We start from the raw sequence: 23,149 nt of genomic DNA on the forward strand, positions 1-23,149 counted from the left end.
TTAAAAAAAAAAAAAAAAGGTAACACGGTTTTGTTCATTCCAACCTAGCAATTTTGGGTATTCTTGAAGCTGAAAAAGAAAGAAGAAAGTCAGGGTTGTCATCAAGAGTTCAGTTTCGAAACCAAGGTTCTGAACCAAAGTATACTCAGGAGCTGACCCTGAACCGGCAGAAGCAGCGGGCATGCATGGAGGAGACCCTCTGGCTGCAGGTGAGTGTGTGCCAGGGTCGTTTCCACATGGAACAGGACTCGGGTGTTCTGGGGGATGCGTAGTTTCTGAACAGCACCATTCATCTCTGCTCTGCCGTCCTTTCAGAGGTCCTTATAGCATTTGAGCACACTGACTATGTCCCCGCACCCTTTGCAGGAGAACATCAGAGACAAGCTGCGTCCCATCCCCATCACAGCTTCTGTGGAGATCCAGGAGCCCAGCTCTCGCCGGCGGGTGAACTCACTTCCGGAGGTTCTTCCCATCCTGAACTCGAATGAAGCCAAAACGGTCCAGACAGATGTAAGCTTCTTCACTTCCCTTTTGCCAGTGTTGGATTTGTTTTACAGGCCACTTCCTGTGGCCAGGTGTGGTGACCTTGTGTATGCTTTTAATCCCAGCACTCAGAGGCAGGGGCAAGAGGTCTCTGAGTTCAAGGTCAATGTGATTTACACAGCAAATTCCAGCCCAGTCAGGGTTAAAGACCCTGTCAAAGAAAAAAAAAAAAAAATCAACAAAAATACCACTTATTTCTATATACATAATTGACCTCTGAGAAGTTGTTTCTCAAGGTAGCAGTGAAGATAACAACCTAAGATGGAATTTAGGGACCAGAATTTTATTTTCTTCCTTGTTTTCTACATTGTTTTTAGCACCTGGTCCTTACTGAGACTATAGTTAGCCAAACCTTCATTCTCCTGTAGTTGACATACTTTATTTTACCACTGAGAACAACACAGTATGATAAATATATATTATTAAAATCAAGGAATAGCAAAACTTAGCAAAGCAAGGAAAAATTCACAATGAAATACTAAAGTGTCTAATGCAGCTTGGGTCATTGTAGGAAGCAAATGTGTATTCTGTGACCTGCTGGACATGTCCTATGATATGGGATCTGTGTGCTAGGGCAGAGCGGAAATGAGCCTAGAAGAGTATGACATCTTGATCTGGCATTATCGTTGTTATAATTATTGCTGTTGTTATTATTACTATCTTTTTTGTTTTGTTTTTGACTGGAACATGCTCTGTAGACCAGGTTGGCCTCCAACTCAGAGATCCACCTTCTTCTTCCTCCTCCTGAGTACTGGGATTAAAGGCGTGTGCCACCATAGCCTGGCTATTATTATCATCATCATCATCATCTTGATTACTATTTTGGTGCTGGAAATTATTCCCAGGGCCTCCCAGACGCTTACCACGTGCTTTGTTCTGACACTACACACTAGCTGTCAAAATCCAGTTGGTGGATGGAGATATGGCTGAGTTGGCGGAGTGCTTGCCTAGTGTGTACAAAACCTTGACTTCAGTCCCTAGCACCACCTAAATATGGCAAGCACTCCACGCCTATAATGCCGATACTTGGGAGGTCGAGACAGGAGCGTCTGATAGTCAAGGCCGTCTTTGACTATTAGCAACTTTGAGGCCTAAATTAGCCCTGGCTGTCCTGGAACTCACTTTGTAGACCAGGCTGGCCTCGAACTCAGAAATCCGTCTGCCTTTGCCTCCCACATGCTGGGATTAAAGGCGGTGCGCCACCACCATGTGGCTGTTACTAATTCTTATGTGTACATTCCTAGCTCCTGAGCCAAGTTGAACATAACAGGAAAGGAGAGCTTGTTCCTAATTGTATTTTCCTCATCTGTACAATGGGCACGGAATGATAGGGTCTCTTCAGACTGTCCTGAAGGTTAAGTGAGTTAAGATATATAAATCACTTTAGCTAGCATAAGGTCGTGATACTGCTGTAGCTCCCCTAAAAGTAAAGCAGTACTGCCCTACATGAGACCATGATGAGACCAAGCTAGAGTGGAACGTTAAGTGTCTCGTCTAAAGCCACACAGCTAAGCAGGTGTGAGAGGAGGGTTTGGAACTCAGATTCTCTAGCTTGGTGGGGCTCAGGCTCTGCTGCACCCCACCGCCTTGACCTGGTCAAAGTCACTTTGATGGAGCAGGAGCCAAGTGTTTGACAAAGGAGGGTAAAAGACCCCTGTGTTTGACAGGGGAAGTGGACTGTGAAGACCTTTAGGAACTCATCTCTCTGCATTTCGTTCCTTACAGGTCCACTTCTTAAAGGAAGGATGTGGAGACGACAATGTCTGTAACAGCAACCTTAAGCTGGAGTATAAGTTTGGTACCCGAGAAGGAAATCAGGACAAATTCTCTTACCTTCCAATGTAAGAATCGCAAGCAGAAGTAGCAGACCTCAAGGCTTTGGTTACAGAAGGAACTGAACATGGGTTGAGATTGTCTTTGTCTCTTTCTTTTTTTTTTTTTTAATAGTCAAAAAGGCATCCCAGAGTTAGTCCTAAAAGATCAGAAAGATATAGCTCTGGAAATAACGGTGACCAACGGCCCTTCGGATCCAAGGAATCCCCGGAAAGATGGTGACGATGCCCATGAAGCCAAACTCATCGCCACGTTTCCAGACACTCTGACATATTCCGCTTACAGAGAACTGAGGGCTTTCCCTGTAAGTGTTTTTGAGAAAGCAGCAGGGAGGGAAAGACCGGTGTCACATAGCATGTGAACAAATCGTGACCCCAAAGCGTTTTCTGCCGTAGGAGAAGCAGCTGAGCTGTGTGGCCAACCAGAATGGCTCCCAAGCCGACTGTGAGCTCGGAAACCCTTTCAAGAGAAATTCCAGTGTAGGTGATGCCTCTCCACTCTGTCTTACTGTTCTGAATGCCAGTGCTGTGCCCAGAGGCCTGGCCATTGGTAACCGCTCTTTCCATATATTTTTTTCAGGTTACTTTTTATCTGATTTTAAGTACAACCGAGGTCACCTTTGACACCACAGATCTGGATATTAATCTGAAGTTGGAAACGTAAGCGTAACTTCAACCTCTCCATTCTTACTTCAGGAGAACCCTAGAGTCGCTGAATTAGCACTGATCTAACTCATAAAAGAAATGTAATTGTAATGAGAAAACTGACTGTTCAAATAAAACCCCATTGTTTCCCCTTTTCATTTTCAGAACAAGCAATCAGGATAATTTGGCTCCAATTACAGCGAAGGCAAAAGTGGTTATTGAATTGCTTTTGTCGGTCTCTGGGTAAGTGTTGTGTTTGGCATAACAAATCAATGTTTGAAAGAACCATTTATAATTCTCACTGAAACGTGTGTTTTTTTAATTTGACAGAGTCGCTAAGCCTTCACAGGTGTATTTTGGAGGTACAGTTGTTGGTGAGCAAGCTATGAAATCTGAAGATGAAGTAGGAAGTTTAATAGAGTATGAATTCAGGGTAAGGCCAAGCCATCGGTCCCAGACACAACGTTTACATGTCATTTTAATCATTGATCAGTCGCAGACATCTTAAGGAAATACTCAGTTGAAAATGTTTGCCTGTTTCTTATTTTTTTAAAGACGCATTTACTATTATATCTAAGTACACTGTACCTGTCTTTAGACACACCAAAGAGGTCATCAGATCTCATTACAGATGGTTGTGAGCTACCATGTGGTTGCTGGGATTTGAACTCAGGACCTTCGGAAGAGCGGTCGGTGCTTTTAACCCTTGAGCCATTTCTCCAGCCCCTGTTTGCCTGTTTTTAACAGTGGAAACTTTATCCTCCCAAGTACAGAATAACTTTTGGGAATTGTGATGTGCATGTAATATAGTCAAGAAGTAATACTTAATTTTTTTTCCCTCGGGGTCTGTAGAACAAAGAAAAAGTTCTAAGTAATTCGTTGTTTGTTAGAAAGTCATGTTTCTGATGCTCTCGGCTGAAGGAATACTCTCGTTTACTTCCCTCTCACCAAGCCCAATTTTTTTGGTGGTGAAAGTAGATGGGTGATAGGCTCAGGGTGGGCAACCACAGCGACTCTGGGTCCAGCCGAACATGGGAACATGCTATACCTGCACTGTGGGCTTTGTTGTATAAGGTAGTTACCTTTGGGTTGAACGGGCAATCCTTCCTCTTTGATCATTTTCCCCCTAATATTTTTATGACAAAAATCTTCGAAGTACTACTGTCCATTTTGCAAACTCTGTTCCTGACCCGTTTTTGAGATTTGTGCTTCCTTGTAGGTTTATTCTGGGTATTTAGCCTATGGGCAGTAGGATGTGCTGCTTAATTTTGCCTTACAGGATGATATTGTATCAATATATGTTATTTTCTGACAGGTGATTAACTTAGGCAAACCTCTTAAAAACCTCGGCACAGCAACCTTGAATATACAGTGGCCCAAGGAGATTAGCAATGGCAAATGGTTGCTTTATTTGATGAAAGTCGAATCCAAAGGTTTGGAGCAGATTGTTTGTGAGCCACACAATGAAATAAACTACCTGAAGCTGAAGGTATGCTGATGGGTTTCCTGCACGCCCCCTCACCTCTCCCAGCTATCCCCTGTCCCCATCTCAGAGTGAGTGGGGTAGACTCGACTCTGCTCAGGAAGCTGCACTGTGGCGTGCTGACTTTTTCTGTGGGTGTCACAGTTTCCTCATTTATAACTGAGTAAGCCATAGGGCAGAAGCTGTTTTGCTGGTGCATGACCATTAAGGAACATCCGCTTTTGGGATGAAGGACATTTCCTAAAATGTTATGACCCAATAAGCTGTATAAGGACAACATGCCCTGGGGATGAAGCAGTGGACATAAACTGCACAGAGCGTCAGGAAGGCACAGCCAAGGCCTTTGTACTGAGGCAGACGACCTTGAGCACTTGCATTCTTACTAATAGTAAGTGTTCATAAAGTCCCTCACTGTGTCACTGCCAAGCCAAGCCCTGTGTATATTCTCTTGAGAATTTAGAGATAGTTTTTACTATCCCCCTCCCCACAATGAATACCCTGAGACATTAAGTACCCTTGAAATGGCTCAGCTGTTGAGAGAGAGGTGGATTCTGCACTTAAGTACCTACCCTGTCTACTGCAGCACACTTGCATGACTAGCCGAGGTGAGTGAGTTCCATGTAGTGGACGGTTCCACTGCCCATGGATGGCTGCTACTTTTCTTGTACATTCTTAGGGGCTTTGCTGTTGTTTGGTTGGGGTTGTTGTTGTTAAGACAAGGTTTCTCTGGGTCGCCCTGGCTGTCCGGGAACTCACCCGGCTGGCCTCAAACTCAGAGATCCATCCATCTCTGTCTTCCAAGTGCTAGGATTAAAGGCGTGAACCACTGTACCTGGCTTGGCTGTTTATTTCTGAGGCAGATCTTATGTAGCCCAGGCTGGCCTAGAACTCTTGGGGTAACGAGAAATGACCTTGATGTCTTGAACCTCCAGCCACTACCTTCCAAGTGCTGGTATTAGAGTGTGCTGCTGCGCCCATACATGCTAGGCTAACCTAGGCTAGGCTAGGCTCAAACCCAGGCCTTTGAGCATTCTAGGCAAGCATCCTGCCAGTTCAGCTACATCTCCAGCCCTCTTATTTTAAATTCCAAAGTGACTGGGTATAGTCGCAGACTTACAGCTTGCTCCTTGACTCAGCAACACTGAAAAATATACTGGCCTGTTATTTTTATTCTTAGCTATAAGTTGACTATCCCTTTCTAAGCAATCCTAAATCCAAAAACGCTGTAAACATTGCTCATAAGAGAGACTCAGCTTGTATAAGGAGGGCATAATGTTAAAAGTTCTTATCTGTCTTAGTTTTCAGTGCTCCTCTCTGAGTTGATCATACAAAGGGCCTTGTACGTTCTTGTTCTTCATGGCTTCATTTCATCATTGCATATGTGCTGACTCTCTCCGATGTGGTGGACACGGAGCTGAATGCTAGAGTAGGGTAGATGTCTGGTTTCTTCTCTGCTGACTCACAGTTTGATGCTTTGTACTTGTGGTTGAGTGGAAAGACAAGAAAAATAAATAGATCTAAATTATAAATAGAGTCTCCACCGATGAACTTTAAAATGGCCATAACGCTTGCTGGTTTTACCTTTTCTCTGCTTTTGATGGTGGGAGGGAAGATGGGATGGTTAGTGGTAGCCTTGGCAGAATTTGGGCTCTGTGAGACACTGAGCACACTAGAGGGATTGTTTGGCCTCCAGCCATGCCCATGAAGGATAATTCTGATAAGGCTTCTTGAGGTGGGAAGACCCACCCTAAAGGGAGATGGCACCAAGCCCTGGCCTGGGATGCTGGACAGGAGAGAAGGGAGAACATGTGCTGAGCACAGGCAGTCATTGCTCTCTGCTTCATGACTGTGGATGCCATGGGACCAGCTGCCTTCAGCTCCTCACCTGGAACCGTGAAGCAAAGTAAGGCCCTTGTCTTAGTTAGGCTTTTAGGCTGTGGACAGACACTATGACCAAGGCAACTCTTATAAGGACAACATTTAATTGGGGCTGGCTTACAGGTTCAGAGGTTCAGTCCATTATCATCAAGGTGGGAACATGGCAGCATCCTGGCAGGCATGGTGCAGGCAGAGCTGAGATCTACATCTTCATCTGAAGGTGCTAGGGGAATACTGGCTTCTAGGCAGCTAGGAACAGGGTATTAAAACCCACGCCCACGGTGACATACCTACCTACTCCAACAAGACCACACCTACTTCAACAAGGCTACACCTCCTAATCCTGCCACTCGCTGGGCTAAGCATATGCAAACCATCACACTCCCGTAAGTTACTTATGTCAGGGTGTTTTATCACAGAACAGGAAAAGAAGCATAAGAAGGTGAATACTATCGATGATATAAATTTGGCTTCATTTGGGAGGTTTATAGAGCAATGGCAGGTTTACATAATGTTTGTCTGTTTTGCATATCACTTTTAGGAGTCTCACAACTCAAGAAAGAAACGGGAACTTCCTGAAAAACAGATAGATGACAGCAGGAAATTTTCTTTATTTCCTGAAAGAAAATACCAGACCCTTGTGAGTATTTTTCCAGGTTGTGACTGTGCTCGGTGTGAGCAAGGAATGGCTTCCCGGAGCAATGGTTCTGACTACCAGTCTCCTCTTTAGAACTGCAGTGTCAATGTGAGGTGTGTGAACATCAGGTGCCCACTTCGAGGGCTGGACAGCAAGGCCTCTCTCGTTTTGCGCTCCAGGCTGTGGAACAGTACATTTCTAGAGGTGCGGCTCTGCCTCCTGGGAGAATTTGCTACTGCCGGGGACATTTGTCACTTTCCTAACACACCTCTTGTCTCCCACAGGAATATTCCAAACTGAACTACCTGGACATTCTCGTGAGGGCTTCCATAGATGTGACCGCCGCCGCTCAGAATATCAAGCTCCCTCACGCGGGCACTCAGGTGAGATCTGGGACCTCAAACTCAGAGATGGCCACTTCTCTACACCATGGCTACAAGCTGAGGTCATCTTCTTATTGGTCCTCATACCCCTCAGGTCCTGTTCCTCTTTAAAGGACAGTTTGAGGTTCTGCCATTTGAAGTTGTATTTTAATAGAAGTGTTGAAAATAAAAAATGAACCTGAGCCATCCAGGTGTGTTAATAGCTGAAACAGGAGGATCACTGATTTAGTTTGGATTTCAGAGGGAGTTCAGGGCTGGCCTGGGCAATTTAGTGGGTGCCTGTTCTAAAATGAAAAGTTCAAAAGGGTCAATAGGTAGCTTGTGCTTCCTACCACCACCCAAGGCCCTCTGTTTAATTCTGGAGCCCTCCATTCAGCAGAGCTGTGGTCAGGATGAGAACTGGGCAGCCACACAATGGAAGAATAGCTTACGACCAGTAGACAGTGAGGCATCCCATCCCCGGGACTGCAGCCATCCTCAGAATGCCTGTGCTATGTGTGGCCAGTGGATGATCCTAGAAAAGATATATCTCTGTACAGCTGGAATAGAGAAGCCAATCACAGTGGCTCACGTCTACATTCCTAGCACTTGGAAGGCCGAGGCAGGGGGACTGTTGTAAGTCTGAGGGAGCCTGAACTACTTAGTGAATCCCAGGTGAAGATAGACCACAGTAGCCGGGTGTGGTGGTGCATGCCTTTAATCCTATCATTTGGGAGGCAGAGGCAGGTGGATTTCTGAGTTCGAGGCCAGCCTGATCTACAAAGTGAGTTCCGGGACAGCCAGGGCTATACAGAGAAACCCTGTCTCAAAACAAACAAACAAACAAACAAACAAAAAGATAGACCACAGTGAGACCCAACCTCAAAACCCCTGTGAATGAAAGACTGAATGAATCAATCATCAATCAATCAATCTAGAATTGACTTTTGTAAAATAAGTCCCTGATGTTTCCTTGGCCATGTAGCAGCCTTTCCAATGACAGAACTGTCCTGTCTCCTTGGACACCTTCAGAAGGAAGATAGTCTCTCCCTAACTGTCCTGTGGCCTGCCAGTGGGGCTGAGAACAGATCTCAGTTCTGAGGTCTCAGTTCTAGAAGGTTACCACCTGAGGGCCTGATGTCAAGTCTGGTTGCAAATCCTCGCCTTGGGCACTTTATCTTATCCAGCCTCCTTGTGGCGATGGAGTCTCTACATGATCCTGCTCTCTTTCTAGCCTTTTGTCTAGAACCCATCTCTTTTGAAAATGGAGACATTTTCTTATTGCTGGTCCTATTTTCTGTGAGTTTTGGGCTACAATAGCTCAGGTCCCATGCCAGCACTTCCTTGTATATCTGAAGGTGTGGTGTTTAAGCCTGGATATTAGACCTTACTTTGAGCCTCAGGATGACCTCTTCCTCCATCCCCTGACTTATTTTGGGTTACACTTTTGTCCTCATCTTAGAGCTTGCTTCCTTTCTAGTCTGAAGATCATTTTCTCTGTTAATAGATACAAACTAGATTGTGTAATTCAGTCTTTTAAAAACCCAATCTTGCTTTTTAAAAAAAGAAAAAAGAAAAAGAAAAAAGAAAGAGAGAAAGAAAAGAAAACTAGAAATCTGTTTATTAATTGTCCAATTTCAAGGGTTTAGTGTTTGCCACTCATAAGACACTTTTAAATTTAGACAGTGTCATAACAAGTGAAATCAGAAACCACACAATTGAGCCAGGTAAGATGATTGTATTTTGACATCAGTTTAATTAAATCCACATGGCAAACAAGCACCTGTTAAAACTCACTGGTGTCTTCCCTGTACTACGGTGCCAGAAGTGAAACTGAATAAAATTTAGTGTCGAGAATTTCAATATAATCCAAGAAAGAAGGGGCTGTGTATGTGTGTGCACATGTCTCCATTCTATTCCTAAGAATCATGTAGGGACTATCCAGGTTTCTTGCCTGCTGAAGATAGAAGAAATTGTAATAGGTAGAAATGAGTACCCCGTTCTTCCTGGCAGTGAGATTTTCATTCCGGGGGTTTCAAATTCAGAGAACTTGAGATACATGTGCATTTAGAAGATGGGTTTATATGTGCATAGAGGTGGATGGTAAATTTGATGCTAAGTTTTATAAAAGTTGTGACAACCCCTTTGCCAGATGATTTATTCTGTTGTTCGGTCAGAGCAGGCTTTATAATGTAAATTGGGGCAGGTGTTTTGGCAGTTGGCAAGCTGATGTGGCCTCTGTACTGGTTACTGGTGATAGAATTGGATATACCAGTAGTGTGTGAGCCCTTCTGCTCTTGACACATGGTGAATGAAGTCACCTATGGAAAGCCACCACCTTGGAAATTCATAAGTTCTAATGAATCCAAAGGGAAAAGTTATTTACTAGGAATTATAAAGCCTTACAGACATTTCTATTGAGTTGTTACAAATCCCTAAGACATTTTAGGTTTGGAGGCAAACATTTTTGATGGTTGTTTGCCATTGATCAAATGCTTAGAATGTAAGCGCCTCATTGCTACAGCTTGAGTCTGAGTGGAACCTACTTTGTCCACACATACTGTTTTGTTTGTTTGTTTGGTTTGTTTTGGTTTTTTTTGAGACAGGGTTTCTCTGTATAGCCCTGGCTGTCCTGGAACTCACTTTGTAGACCAGGCTGGCCTCGAACTCAGAAATCCGCCTGTCTCTGCCTCCCAAGTGCTGGGATTAAAAGCGTGCGCCACCACCGCTGGCTCACACATACTGTTTTAAGAGCATGGTAACATCTCATGTTAGGAAATTGTGTTGTTATGAGGGTCTCTAGTTTGATAGCCTAAGAAAAAAAAGTTTAATGGCTCCTCTTTGTTACAAAGCTTATCCCCCGTTTCACAGCGTCTTTGGAATCTGAGGTTTGTTGAATAATTGCACCCAAACTTACTCTTTCCTTTCCACTGCTGAAAATTGACTAAAAGTCTGATCCTTCTCAAAAGGACGCTGGCTGAAGGCTAGAGGTGGAGCTTGGAGGTAGAGTGTTTACTACACATGTGCGAGGCTTGACCCAGTACTGCAAGATTTAAACACAACAGCAGAACAAAACCAAGAAATTGTGGTAAAACACAGTTAGCTGCTGATAGCTGTTCAGATGCAAAAGGGAATGGTGGGTACATCATTGTATAGTTTTCTCTGCTTTTCTTTAAAACACACACACATACACACACACACACACACACACACACACACACACACACACTTTAAGACTTACATTAGAAATACAACCCAACCTGGTGTGGTGGCGCACACCTTTAATCCCAGCACTTGGGAGGCAGAGGCAGGTGGATTTCTGAGTTCGAGGCCAGCCTGGTCTACAAAGTGAGTTCCAGGTCAGCCTGAGCTATACAGAGAAACCCTGTCTCAAAAAACAAAAAACAAAACAAAAAAAAAAAACCAACAACAAAAAAAGAAATACAACCCAGGCCTTGCTGGTTCTGGGTAAGATCTTCAGGGGAAGCCCGTTGAAGCAGTACTCTGTTGTTGTGAGAAATGTCTGTCAAAGGAAGCGACTTGTCTGTCCTCCCACTTTTTCTTTCTAAACGTGTCTAGGAGCAGAACTGAGCCAAATTGAAGCCATTGGTAGCTGATTTGAACTGGCACCGGGTTTATAGTGGCCTCTCTTTTGTGCCCTGCAGGTTCGAGTGACGGTGTTTCCCTCAAAGACTGTAGCTCAGTATTCAGGAGTAGCTTGGTGGATCATCCTCCTGGCTGTGCTTGCCGGGATTTTGATGCTGGCTCTATTAGTATTTTTACTGTGGAAGGTAAGTCATGTCTGTCACTTGAGTTTGGGATGTAAACTTCATGTTTTTATAGATGAAGAGTCACACTGACACATTTATAGTTCCTTTTTTCATTATTTCCCTTTTTCCCAACATTTAAAAAAGATATTTATTTTATGTATGTAAGTACACTGCTATCCTCAGACACACCCGAAGAGGGCATCAGATCCTGTCACAGATGGTTGTGCGCCACCATGTGGTTGCTGGGAATTGAACTCAAGACCTCTGGAATAGCAGTCAGTGCTCTTAACCACTGAGACATCTCTCCAGCCCCTTTTCCCAACATTTTATCATAAAAGTATAGCAAATATGGGAGACTTTTTTATAAGGAATACCTATATATCAACAGTTTATATTATATTTAAAGATTACTCATGTGTAAAAAGTTTCTTAAAATAAGTTTAATGTCCCATATATAATTCAGCTTGTTTGGTAAATGACAATTTGAATTTTACTACTTTATTTAGCGTTCTCTGTACCTATGATCAAACCCTAAATCTAAGCCAACTTGACAGATAACAGTTGGATCTGAATATAAAATTCCTATGGGCGATTCCAGATTCCAGAAATCTCTGGAAACTGACATCTTGATGACTGACTTGGTAGAATCTGATATAATGTGAGGAGATGATATTTACAGTCTTACTCTTTGGTTTCATGAGTTGCACAGTGCCGTTATGTGTAGAGTGCTTCCCAGTGTATTCCAGAAGGTTTGTTGGCGGGAAGTAAGAATGTGCTAGGGTCAAACCACACTTTTCCTTCCATTGTGTCCTAGAGTGTGGCAGACAGAGGATACTCTTGACTTTGCAGGTTTGAGTGAGTCTCCCCCTTCCCCCACCACTTTTCCAAACAGCTTCCTTTTGCCAGACTGAGATACTCTGAGACTTGGTATCTGCCCATGCCAGTAGCTACACAGATTTTTTTTTTTTTTAATGTTTTACTCCACTATGTCTCAAGCAGTAGGTTTATCTGGCAAATACAGCCAATTAGTATTAGGACTCTTGGTATAATTATTTGATGTTAAAAAATAATTCGGGGTTTTGATACTTGAGGATGCTCTTACATTCTCTGGAAGCGGCCACAAGGCCAGTCTTTTCCCAGAGTAAATCTTATTGGCAGCTTGAATCCTTAGGTAGTCATGACTTTAGATGCAGAGTTAAGATTCCTGAGCTGTATATAATTTTGGGCAAATAATTTTCATCCCCCTGGAACTCAGCTGTTTAATAATTGGATCAGACTAAATGATTTCATTGGGTTCTTTGAATTCTAATTTCCAGACCCTGAAGTAGATTCTAAAATGAACAGATAACCCTCCTTAACCTCCACATGGAAATCAGTCTTATCACTTCGTATTCTTCTTTATATATATATATAAAAAAATTGTATTTAAACCAAAGAATTCAAGGATCAGAAAGGATTCTAGGGTGCAGGGATGTAGCTTATCAGTAAAGCAGCTTTATACTGTGTGTTAGGCTCTGGCTTCATTCCCCAGCACTGTGGAGGGAAGGAAAGGAAGGAGGGATGATAGGTGGACTGTGCAGTTCAGCAGTCTTTACACTGAGTTTGTCCATCCACAGCAGTGTCAGCGGCTCCTGGAGAGCTCCACATTGACTAGTGGAATCCTGGCTTTATCTGTTCCATAAATACTGCCTTTTGCACAGGAGTCATTATAGAAATAAAGGACAAAAGTCTTCAGGGATCTTAGGACTATTCATTTTGCTGGGCACTTAACCCTTTAACCCTTGCACTCAGGAGACAGGCAGTCGGATTTCCGAGTTCAAGGTTAGCTGGTCCACAGAGTGAGTTCCAGGATAGCCAGGGCTACACAGAGAAACCCTACCTGAAACAAACCAAAACAGAAGACTATTCGTTTTGGTTAACTTTTCTTCCTGCCCTATTTACTTGTTCTTGTGACTGAAACTTGGCCGTGTTCACTGTGTATTTACCCCGATAGCCTCAGCCACAGGACATATGAGATAGGCTAAGTCAGTGCATCCCCGTGCAGCAGTCTGTAATATGGAAACGTCCTGGAGTGGCATTATCCCATGATTACCAGGAGTCACGTTTGACTGGTACAGTGGAAAAGTTACATTTTCAATTTAAATTTGTCTAAACTTGAATAACCATGTACAGTCGGTAGCTCCCACCTTGCAATATAGGCAGATGTAGCGTGCCCCTACCCCCCACCCCCAATGAGTTGCTACACTAGGAAGCACAATTTCACCAGGAGATTTATTTGACTGTGTTAATTAGGGTTTAACTGCTTTGAACAGACACCATGACCAAGGCAACTCTCATAAAAACATTTAATTGGGGATGGCTTAACAGGTTCAGAGATTCAGTCCAGTATCATCAAGGCAGAAGTATTGCAGCATCCAGGCAGGCATGGTGCAGGAGGAGCTGAGAGCTGTACATCTTGTTCTGAAGGCCTCTAAGAGAAGACTGACTTCCAGGCAGCTAGGACTAGGATAGTAAAGACGACGCCCACAGTGACACACCTACTCCGACAAGGCCACACCTCCTAATAGTGCCACTCCCTAGGCCAAGTATATTTAAACCACTTTCAAATGGTATCTCCCACAGCCTGTGAACCAGATAAAAGCAAATAGGGAAAGTTTTCCATCATTGACTGAAGAAAATAAGAGCATTTAGAATTGCACTTTTATGCTCATCTAGAGTGACCTGAACTGAGGAGCCTGGGTTCCTCCCGTTTAAGGGTTGCACAGGTGGTTCAGAATCCAAGGAAACAGACAGCAGTTATTCCTCCATTGGAATTTATTCTGTGATTCACACTACCAATTGGTCCAGAGGTACCCAGCAGAGAGTATTGCTCCATAGAATTTACTGCAGAAGCAGATAAACACACTATACTCATGTTTTATTTTGACTTGTACTGAGATTTACAGACTTTATTTTCCATCATTTGTCTCAATAGACTGCAGAAGTGACTGTTTTTGACTTTTTAAAGAGTCCATTCTGCAAGAAAAAAAAAAATCACGTGAAGTTCCAGTGATGTGCATGTATTTTCCTTTTGGGATGACCCTAAGATTTCTGCTACAAATAGAAAAGTCAATTAGTCAGTGTGTTTCATCTTTATGTAGGGACATGGAGTGACAGACTCTGTTAAATGCTGGCACAGGGTGACGGCGCAGTGACTGCTCACTTAAGTTTAAGTCTGAGGTGTTCTGTTCTTTAGCTTTCAAACACAAAACTGTAAAATTGACTAAATACCTTGCTTCCTTGTAGTGTGGTTTCTTCAAGAGAAATAAGAAAGATCATTACGATGCCACCTATCACAAGGCTGAGATCCATACTCAGCCGTCTGATAAAGAGAGGCTTACTTCCGATGTATAGTATTGATCTACTTCCGTAATTGGTAATTGATCAATGTTTTTCATCGCTAGCTTTGGGACCTGCTGTGGTTGTGGTGGCTAACTTAAGAGCGACAGCTTGCTATGTCTGTCCCATTAACAGTTGTTTCCAAGTGGCTTGCCTTGCTTGGATTTATTTATTTTTGTTATTTCACTTGATAGTTCAGTTGTTGTTGTTGTTTGTTGTTGTTGTTGTTGTTGCACAAAGAATCTTCTGTTGCAGGTGAGTTATTATGTGTCCTTGTTAAACAACACCACAGCAATGAAGGCAGCCACACTGGTTTGTCTGATTAGGTTTTAAGAGCTCCGTAGCTGCCCTTTGCCATGTGTTCTTCCGTCGTGTCCCACTCGGAATTTCAAAAGTGCATGAGAAATCGGCCCGGATTTCTTGTTCGTTTTGGAATTTCCCAGGGACAGGAGCTTTGTGGACTGCCTGCTTAGCCTGTCGCATGGGGGAGAGCTTGTGTATCCATCTCCTGGGAGGGGACTCTCTTGTCCTTGTCTTCATTGCTGTCCTCGCTCTAGAGCAATGGCCAGGCTTAGGGTGCTTCTTGGCTGCAGCTTGGACGTGGTTCATTGCCAGCTAAGCATGCGTCTTCCCTTTCCCTCGCATCTCTCCTTGGCCAAAGCCATTACAACAGAGAATCCTCGTCAGCACGTGGGCTTCTTGTGTACTTCAGGACATGGTCCTGTGCCCAAGTAACCATCAGCATGCAAAAAATTCTAGCACCCAAGTACTGGGGTGGTTTCTTCTTCAACATGTTGTAATGGAGTTTGACCAGGTTTCTTGTTCATAGTCCCTTTCTCCCACCTTGGCTCTCAGCTGATTTTAAGTTCATATTTCTCTCCTATGATTTATAAACCCATGGAAACAGGAATCACTATCAATTCCCTTTTCTTTCCTATGGGCAAGAGGGATTTCAGTTATTGCTACAGTTCCTTTCCAAGGCATTGACCCAGTGATCCCAACATGGCCATTTTGACTTTACATTTCAGCTGCGTTTTCTTCTGTCTTTAAATGTGGCAGACCGAAGTCATATTTTATAATAAGTACATTGGCTTTTTCTGCACAGAATTACAAATGAGACCAGAGAGACACGGCCTAAACCGAACTCCAGGCCTGTTTGGGATTAGGATTTTTGCCTTGCCTCGTGGCAATTTTATAACACAACATTCTTCCATATAATTATTCGATTTCTGTTGCTGTCACAGAATAAGGACATTAACTGATCATTCTACATAGATCCCTCTTCTGAACTGCATTTTTAAATTTGAAAAGACTCCTTTGAAAAGAAAAAAAACATGTAAATTCCTGTTTATAACTTCTAAAAATCTGGTTCAAAAATCTTAGGCATATTTTTTTAATATTTGGTTTAGATTGATTTTTTTTTAAGCAAATAAACTTTAATAACTTTGTTTCTTTACTTATCCCTCCCCTCCACAAGCCCCCTCCCCCTTTCTTTCCTTCCTGTTTTTAAAGGAAGAGGAGAAATTGGGAATGCTCAAAAATTCAGTGTAGTGATGCTGCCCTTGAGTCCTGTGAGGTTCATGACTGACTGATGTTCTTATGCAACAAATTACTTTGTAACTCATTAACAAAACACCGTAATTGGAAGCACCCCACTGAGTTTACCAAATGACTATAGAGATGAAAAGCGCAGGGAGAATCATCTTAAAGGAACATGGCATACCAAACAGCATTTGTAAAATTACCTGTGATCTGATTCACAGCTAATTAATGGGTGAGAAATAGTGATTTTTTTTTCTTTATACCCTTAGAGAAATGCTCTTAAGCTGGCCATGGTATGCACACACGCCTATTATCCAGCACTAGGGAGCTTCAGACCTGATGATGTTGAGTTTAAGGCAAACCTTGGCTACAAAGCAAGCTCCAGTTCCCTATACACAAACACAAGATGTTTTATAATGATCTAGTGATATGAAAATTTGATCTTTTACTTGTATGGTGACTTTTTTTTTTCCACTTAAAGCACCATTTTTACAAAATGCTTAAATTGCTAGTCAAGAAATAGCTGAAGCTGCCGGGTGTGGTGGCGCACGCCTTTAATCCCAGCACTCGGGAGGCAGAGGCAGGCGGATTTCTGAGTTCGAGGCCAGCCTTGTCTACAGAGTGAGTTCCAGGACAGCCAGGGCTATACAGAGAAACCCTGTCTCGAAAAATATAAATAAATAAATAAATAAATAAATAAATAAATAGAAATAGCTGAAGCTGTAGAATGTGAAGAAGGTGGACATTGACAGTTCTGTCAGGTCCTCATCCGTTCTCCCTGCTTAGCCCACTGCCTACTTTTCCTTAAAAGCAATCAGTGCCTTTTCCGAGCACTCCAGAGGTAGACCTAGCAGCACCGAGTGTTCACAAGTTCTGGTGTATGCACCAGGTCTTCAGATTAACTAACTTCCATCTTGTTTTTCTGTCCCGTCCCCACCCCTTTCCAGTGTGGATTCTTTAAGCGCTCTAGGTACGATGACAGCGTTCCCCGATACCATGCGGTGCGGATCCGGAAAGAAGAGCGAGAGATCAAAGACGAGAAACACATGGATAACCTCGAAAAAAAACAGTGGATTACCAAGTGGAATGAAAATGAAAGTTACTCATAGAGGGGGGGGGCACAGGAAAGAATGCCTCACACTACCCACCACCACCACCCCCTTATTTTTCCCCGGCTCAGAAATTCAGGTGGCTTCAAAGCCTGCTCAGCTTCCCTGTAGATGATTTCAGACTGACGACACCCAGTACGGACCTGCAGTTTCCACTGTGGATATTGTTACACCTAAGGCTCCTGTTTTTGCACAGCCAAATTTAAGACTGGTAGAGTGGATTTTTCTTTAACTGCCTTAATTTAACTTTCCGGATTGCCTTTGTTTTTGACGTGGCTGACATCCACACGCTGGGGCAAGGCCTGCCCATCTGCACTGCTGGGGCGCACTCCCCCCACGATCACCTGTGCTAACAGAGTGGCTATCCCAGCCTGCTCCCACAAGCGTTCTTCTCATAAGATTGGAGAGAGAACCTGCAAGGTAACTGTCCCTTGGCTCGAGACTCTGCCAATGGATAGCTGTGCCTCCGGTGAAAGTTCTGTCTTAAATTAAATGTGCAATAGAAGGTGATGTTACCCTCTGGCCTTCTCTCTCCATCTCCTAGAAGTGAAGACCCTTGCTGACGCCAAATGCACACAGGTTCCCGTCTCCCTTGTCACTAAAGCACAGGGTCGACAGACTTGAATGCTAGTTACATTTGTTTGTATATGATATTTATTTTTTTTCTTCAAGCCATCTTGCTGTTGACTAATAGGCCAAAGATGCTTCTGGGTGGTTTAAGCAGTGAGAATGAGAACCTGGGAGGTCTTGTTGTTGTTGTTGTTGTTGTTGTTGTTGTTCTGACCCTAATTATTTACTGCAAAAAGAAAAGTTCTTTATAAACATGCAAGGGTCATTTTAATAACTTAAACTCACCTGTACATGATACCATCCATCGCCTTTCCGGCAGGCCTTCCCCCAACCCAGAAAGTTTGACAAAGGGGGTTAACTGTAGGACATTTCGTCCTTCCCCGGCAGTGGATGTACCGTTTTGAGCCCTGTGTGGAACTTCTGAACTTTGAGTCGTAACTTTCAGAACTCTTAGCCGTGGGCGTGCTCACTGAACTCTAGGGTCTGTGTGCTCGATGCTGCCAACGCTGTATTCAGGACCTGAAGTGAGTACCCGTGTGGATCCAGACCGATCCAGTGTGAGACTACTGAAGAGCATCTGTCGTCAGAACGGCCACACCAGACAGACGGAGTGCCCCAGCACTTAGCTTCTTAAATAACATTGGAACCATTCAGCCAGCCAGTCCGTGTTTGCTTTTTGTTCAAATTGTTCACCGAGTCTAAATTCCTCCAGAGGACTTGTGACTACTCTTAGCTCATTGCTAAAGTGCTTGCTTGCCATGCCTCGGCTCGCCTTGCTTGGTTGTAAAAATGGTAGGAGGGGGAAAACAATTATTTTTTATATATATATTCAACAGAGATTGAATATCTTATCAAAGCTTTTTTTTAAATTGTGCTTTAAAATAATTAATTTATATGGAGAGCAACAGCAGCAAACAGGTGCTAATATGTTTGGATATTAATTATATAAGCAGTTCTCTATCTTATTTTAAGACTGGGTCTCAAGTAACCAGGCTGGCCTTGAACTCCTTAGGTAGCTTGGGATAGTTTTGAACTTCCGATCCCCCCCCCCTTCCCCACCCCAGGGCTGTGACTGCAGGTGCGCGCTTGGGGCTGACCCCAGGCTTTGTCTGTGCCAGGGCAGCACTCTGCAACTGAGCTAGAGCCCAGCCACTTTGTCTTTTAAAAGAACAAAACATTGCTAAATGTGCCATCATTGCTTTGAGTTTTAATTCTTTTTTTTTTTTTTCTTTCATAAAAAATTACAACCTTAAGATATTAAAGACTTTTATTCTGGTTCTACTTCTGTCCTTTCACTCAAAACTGGTTTTACAAATGATGCCTTGTTTACAGAAAGCTCTCTACCACAGGTCCTAGTAGTGTGTAAAGTCTGTTTCTTGCTGGGGTATCTTGGAGCCTAGCACACTGGCTTTAAAGGACACAGCCAAGTAGCTGATATCGTGACAGTGTTTGTAGACCTTTGTCATAAAAATGAATGTCCTGGAAAGGGTTAGGAAGGGAGCTCAACAACAAAGAAACAAGAATGTCATGTTGTTTAAATTTAATAGTTGTCTAAAATGTCATCTCAAGTCAAGTCACTGGTCTGTTTGCATTTGATAGGTTTTTATACTAACTAGCATTATAAGATTATTTCATAATTAGAAAATACCTGTGGATATTTGTATAAAAGTGTGAAATAAATTTTTTTACAAAAGTGCTCATTGCTTGTTAACACAGCATTGTGTATGTGAAAGCAAACTCTTAAGATTATAAATGACAACCCGAGTTGCCTTTCTTTGTATTCCATCAAGCCAAAGTAAGCTATCAATATTTGTTTAGTGTCCCATATAATTTAAGAACAGCTAAAGATACCTGAAGTGTGATACAATATAAATGTGATTGAAGGTTTGTAATTTTATTTATTTTAGTGTGTATGCTTTTATGTGTGTATGTGTGCCCCCAGAGTGCGTGCTGAGGTCAGAGAACAGCCTGGGAGTTGGTTCATTCTCTCTCTCTCTCTCTCTCTCTCTCTCTCTCTCTCTCTCTCTCTCTCTCTCTCTCTCTCTCTCTCTCTCTCTCTCTCTTTTTAAAAAAAAATTTATTTCATGCATGGGGGTACACTGTCTCTGTCTTCAGACACCCCAGGAGAGGGCATCAGATCCCATTACAGATGGTTGTGAGCCACCAAGTGGATGCTGGGAATTGAACTCAGAACTTCTGGAAGAGCAGTCGGTGCTCCTCATGGCTGAGCCATCTCTCCAGCCCCGAGCTGGTTCTCTCTCTCTGTTCAGCATGTGCTATCCGCACATCAAGCTTGGATCCTCAGTATTGACAGCAGGTGCCTGCTGAGCCATCTTATTGGCCTTTGGAGATGTTTGAAGATGTTATTGTTTTAAATCTTCTTTTGAATCTATTATTTACCTGTCTATTTTTTTTTCTTTATCTTTTTTTTTCTTTTTTTTTACCTGTCTATTTTTTAACAAGTCATAGAAATATAGTCTTACAGATGATTTATTCATGATAGCTATAAACTGGGAGCTGTCTCTTTTCATTTTGATGCTCTGCTAAGGTTTTTTTGTTTGTTTGTTTTCAATGATCCTATGGCTTAAAAATGAGGATTCGTATAACCAAGTTGCTGCTACGTGGAGATTATGAGACTAGTCCAGTTATGATGGAACATTTAGCTAATAACCTAGTTTGACAGAATCCACCAGTCAGAAAGTACTTCAGCAGGGCATTTCATTTAGATGTAAGCAGTTTTAGATGTGCAACTTCTCTAGCTGGATTATTACAATTAATCCAAGAAAATAAAGTGCATAGAGAGTGTCTAGACAATGTAGCACAATGTAGCTTTCTCCATCTGGGGTTTTCCGGTTTGTTTTGTTGAAAAGTTTATGTTTAGAGTTCTTAGCCATGTATTCCCCTTATGCATTCCCTCTAGATGAGGTCTGTTGCTAATACCTCTGTACAGAATTGGCCTCTGATCCTAATCAAGGATGCTCCCTACAAATAAACAGTTGTTTTTAAAGGGCCAGCTGCCTGTAGAGGAAGTGTGGGATCCAATCCCAGCATTCCTGTCCTGTGGCTTATACCAACTATAACTCCACAGACACACACACACAAAACAATAAAATTAAAAGGCGCCGGGCCTGGTGGCGCAGGCCTTTAATCCCAGCACTCGGGAGGCAGAGGCAGGCGGATTTCTGAGTTTGAGGCCAGCCTGGTCTACCAAGTGAATTCCAGGACAGCCAGGGCTATACAGAGAAACCCTGTCTCGAAAAACCAAAAAAAAAAAAAAAAATTAAAAGGCAAGGGGGTGGGGTGGGGTGGGGTGGGGGGAGCCAGATGGCACAGGAGTAAAGGTGCCAGGTCCCAAGCCTGATGACATGATTTCAGTTTCCGGGTCCCACATGGTAGAACTAACTCCTGCCACTCCTTCACACTGATGCTGTGACATACAAATGTCCCCTCACATATATACAGACATACAAATAAATAAGCATAAAGAATTAAATTAGCAAAGGGGAACTCCTACATTCAGGCAACTAGATCAGCCATCTCTATGCCCCACCCCTTGGGGAGGGGTTAGCAGAAACCAGTTTTTAAGGTCCAACAAAACAAAACAAAAAAATCAGCAGGCTTTTTGTCCCTGACCTTAATCAGGACTGCAGGGAAGGATAGCCTCCTATTAACTTTTTTTTAAAAGATATATTTATTATTATATCTAAGTACACTGTAGCTGTCACCAGAAGAGGACGTCAGATCTCATTATGGATGGTTGTGAGCCACCATGTGGTTGCTGAGATTTGAACTCAGGTGCTCTTAACCTCTGAGCCATCTCTCCAGCCCCCTCCTATTGGCTTTTGAAAGTCACTTTCTGACATCTGAGGTCTAGACTCAACTCTCTGAAGACTTTCTTCTTCCCAGTGCCCCCCACCCCCACCCCCACCCCCGACCCTTTGGTCTTCAGGAACTGTCTTTGGATAATTCTTTACACTGCACAGGTCATTTGTCATCCCTGTCCTGAGAACACATTAACCAGGACCTCACCACCTCCAGCATTTCACTCTCCCCTCTCACTGTCCTTTGGTAGGTAGGTGTCCCATTAAGACATTTCCTGATCTTAGTCCTGCTTTCCTGGTCTGGAGAGAGTTGAAAGCACCTCCCACCTACACTCTTACCACATCCTGGAATATTAATACTTAGCCACAAGGGCAAAGCGTAAATCAGGGCTGTGTGTGGCCCATGGCATTTGGGGCAAGCATTTTGCAACAGTAAAGCATCCCTGCTTGCAACATTTCCTTTATGAATCCCTCTGTGGCAGAGAACCCTGCCATACCACCACTGTTCATGGGTGTTCCTGTGTGACTTCTGACAGCAGGACCTCCGGCCCATGTCACCTGTATCCCAGTTCGAGGGAAACCACAGCTAAGGTCGGACTCAATGGCTGTGATGGTTGCCTGTTGCTGTGGGAGTTAAGTGTGGCATAGCCACAGAACGGACATGTGAATTAAAGCTATGATAAAGGCACTGACCTAAGTCATTCAAGGTACCAATTACATATTTCATTAGGCAGCAGTACCTGCTTCTTTCCAAAGAACCAAGAAGGGGAAGAGTCAATTTACAACAATTGTAATGAAAAAGTTACTGGTTCCAGCCTAGCTCCTCTGCAGGCAGGCACTCAAAGGGCAAAGCTAAGCAGGTAATGAGTGGAGATTACTCCGGAGTGAAAGAGTCAAGTGTAATTTTGTAGCTGTGAACAAAGCTGAAGTTCCTCATCTTGCTGCCGTGGCCTGACGCATCTTAGTTGGACTGCCTCTGGCAGGGCGAGGAAATAGACCAGGAGAGGAGAGGTCAGATAGAATTTCTCTTTATCCATCTAGAACATCTGCCCCAAGACCTCAACTATAGGGTCAGAATGCACTGCTCTTGTTATCTCAGAGCCTGGCGGGTAAATGTTCAACTCACCAATAATAGGATTTAGGTGGGTGTTCTATTAAAGCCCATCATTTGTTAGCTGAAAGTGTGTGTGTGTAAACACATACACACACACACAAACTTGCACACACGCAGATGTTAAGTTGGGTTCTGGGAAACAAACAACACACTGGCTCTGGCCTTTCTAAACAACCTTTGTAAATTTTGCTTTATTACCCACCCCCACACCTACCTTTCTGATGACCAAACCATGTAGCCTAGCCTGGCCTCAACTCCTTAAGAGTTTTTTTCTGACACTTTCTCGGAAATATAAACGGAGACAGATGGTATTAGCCATATATGGTGATACTCCTTCACTCTCAGCACTTGGGAGAGGACGATGGGCCTACTGAATCCCAGGCCAGACTCAACTATATTGCAAGTTCCAAATAAACCAGGGCTACACAGGAAGACCTTGTCTTCATACAACAATGAAAAGATAGC

General features: G+C 43.3%; 1 protein-coding gene across 2 annotated transcripts in view; it reads left to right on the top strand.

Annotated features, from left to right (window-relative positions):
- Nucleotides 1-19,561, top strand: part of Itga6 (integrin subunit alpha 6) — a 70,863-nt gene extending 51,302 nt beyond the window's left edge. The window contains exons 12-26 of one of the 2 annotated variants that reach the window (XM_021191925.2): nt 49-209; nt 367-510; nt 2,269-2,384; nt 2,491-2,680; nt 2,772-2,855; nt 2,956-3,035; nt 3,186-3,263; nt 3,351-3,453; nt 4,336-4,509; nt 6,923-7,021; nt 7,112-7,222; nt 7,303-7,401; nt 11,046-11,171; nt 14,436-14,565; nt 17,018-19,561. In XM_021191925.2, coding sequence (XP_021047584.1) covers nt 49-209; nt 367-510; nt 2,269-2,384; nt 2,491-2,680; nt 2,772-2,855; nt 2,956-3,035; nt 3,186-3,263; nt 3,351-3,453; nt 4,336-4,509; nt 6,923-7,021; nt 7,112-7,222; nt 7,303-7,401; nt 11,046-11,171; nt 14,436-14,543 — 1,673 coding nt within the window. In that variant the 3' untranslated portion in view covers nt 14,544-14,565; nt 17,018-19,561. The remainder of the gene's footprint in view (nt 1-48; nt 210-366; nt 511-2,268; nt 2,385-2,490; nt 2,681-2,771; nt 2,856-2,955; nt 3,036-3,185; nt 3,264-3,350; nt 3,454-4,335; nt 4,510-6,922; nt 7,022-7,111; nt 7,223-7,302; nt 7,402-11,045; nt 11,172-14,435; nt 14,566-17,017) is intronic. The other variant, XM_021191924.2, reaches the window with a different exon arrangement.
- The last annotated feature ends 3,588 nt before the right edge of the window (nt 19,562-23,149 follow it).

This window comes from Mus pahari, chromosome 3 (assembly GCF_900095145.1).
Source record: "Mus pahari chromosome 3, PAHARI_EIJ_v1.1, whole genome shotgun sequence".
Lineage (NCBI taxonomy): Eukaryota > Metazoa > Chordata > Mammalia > Rodentia > Muridae > Mus > Mus pahari.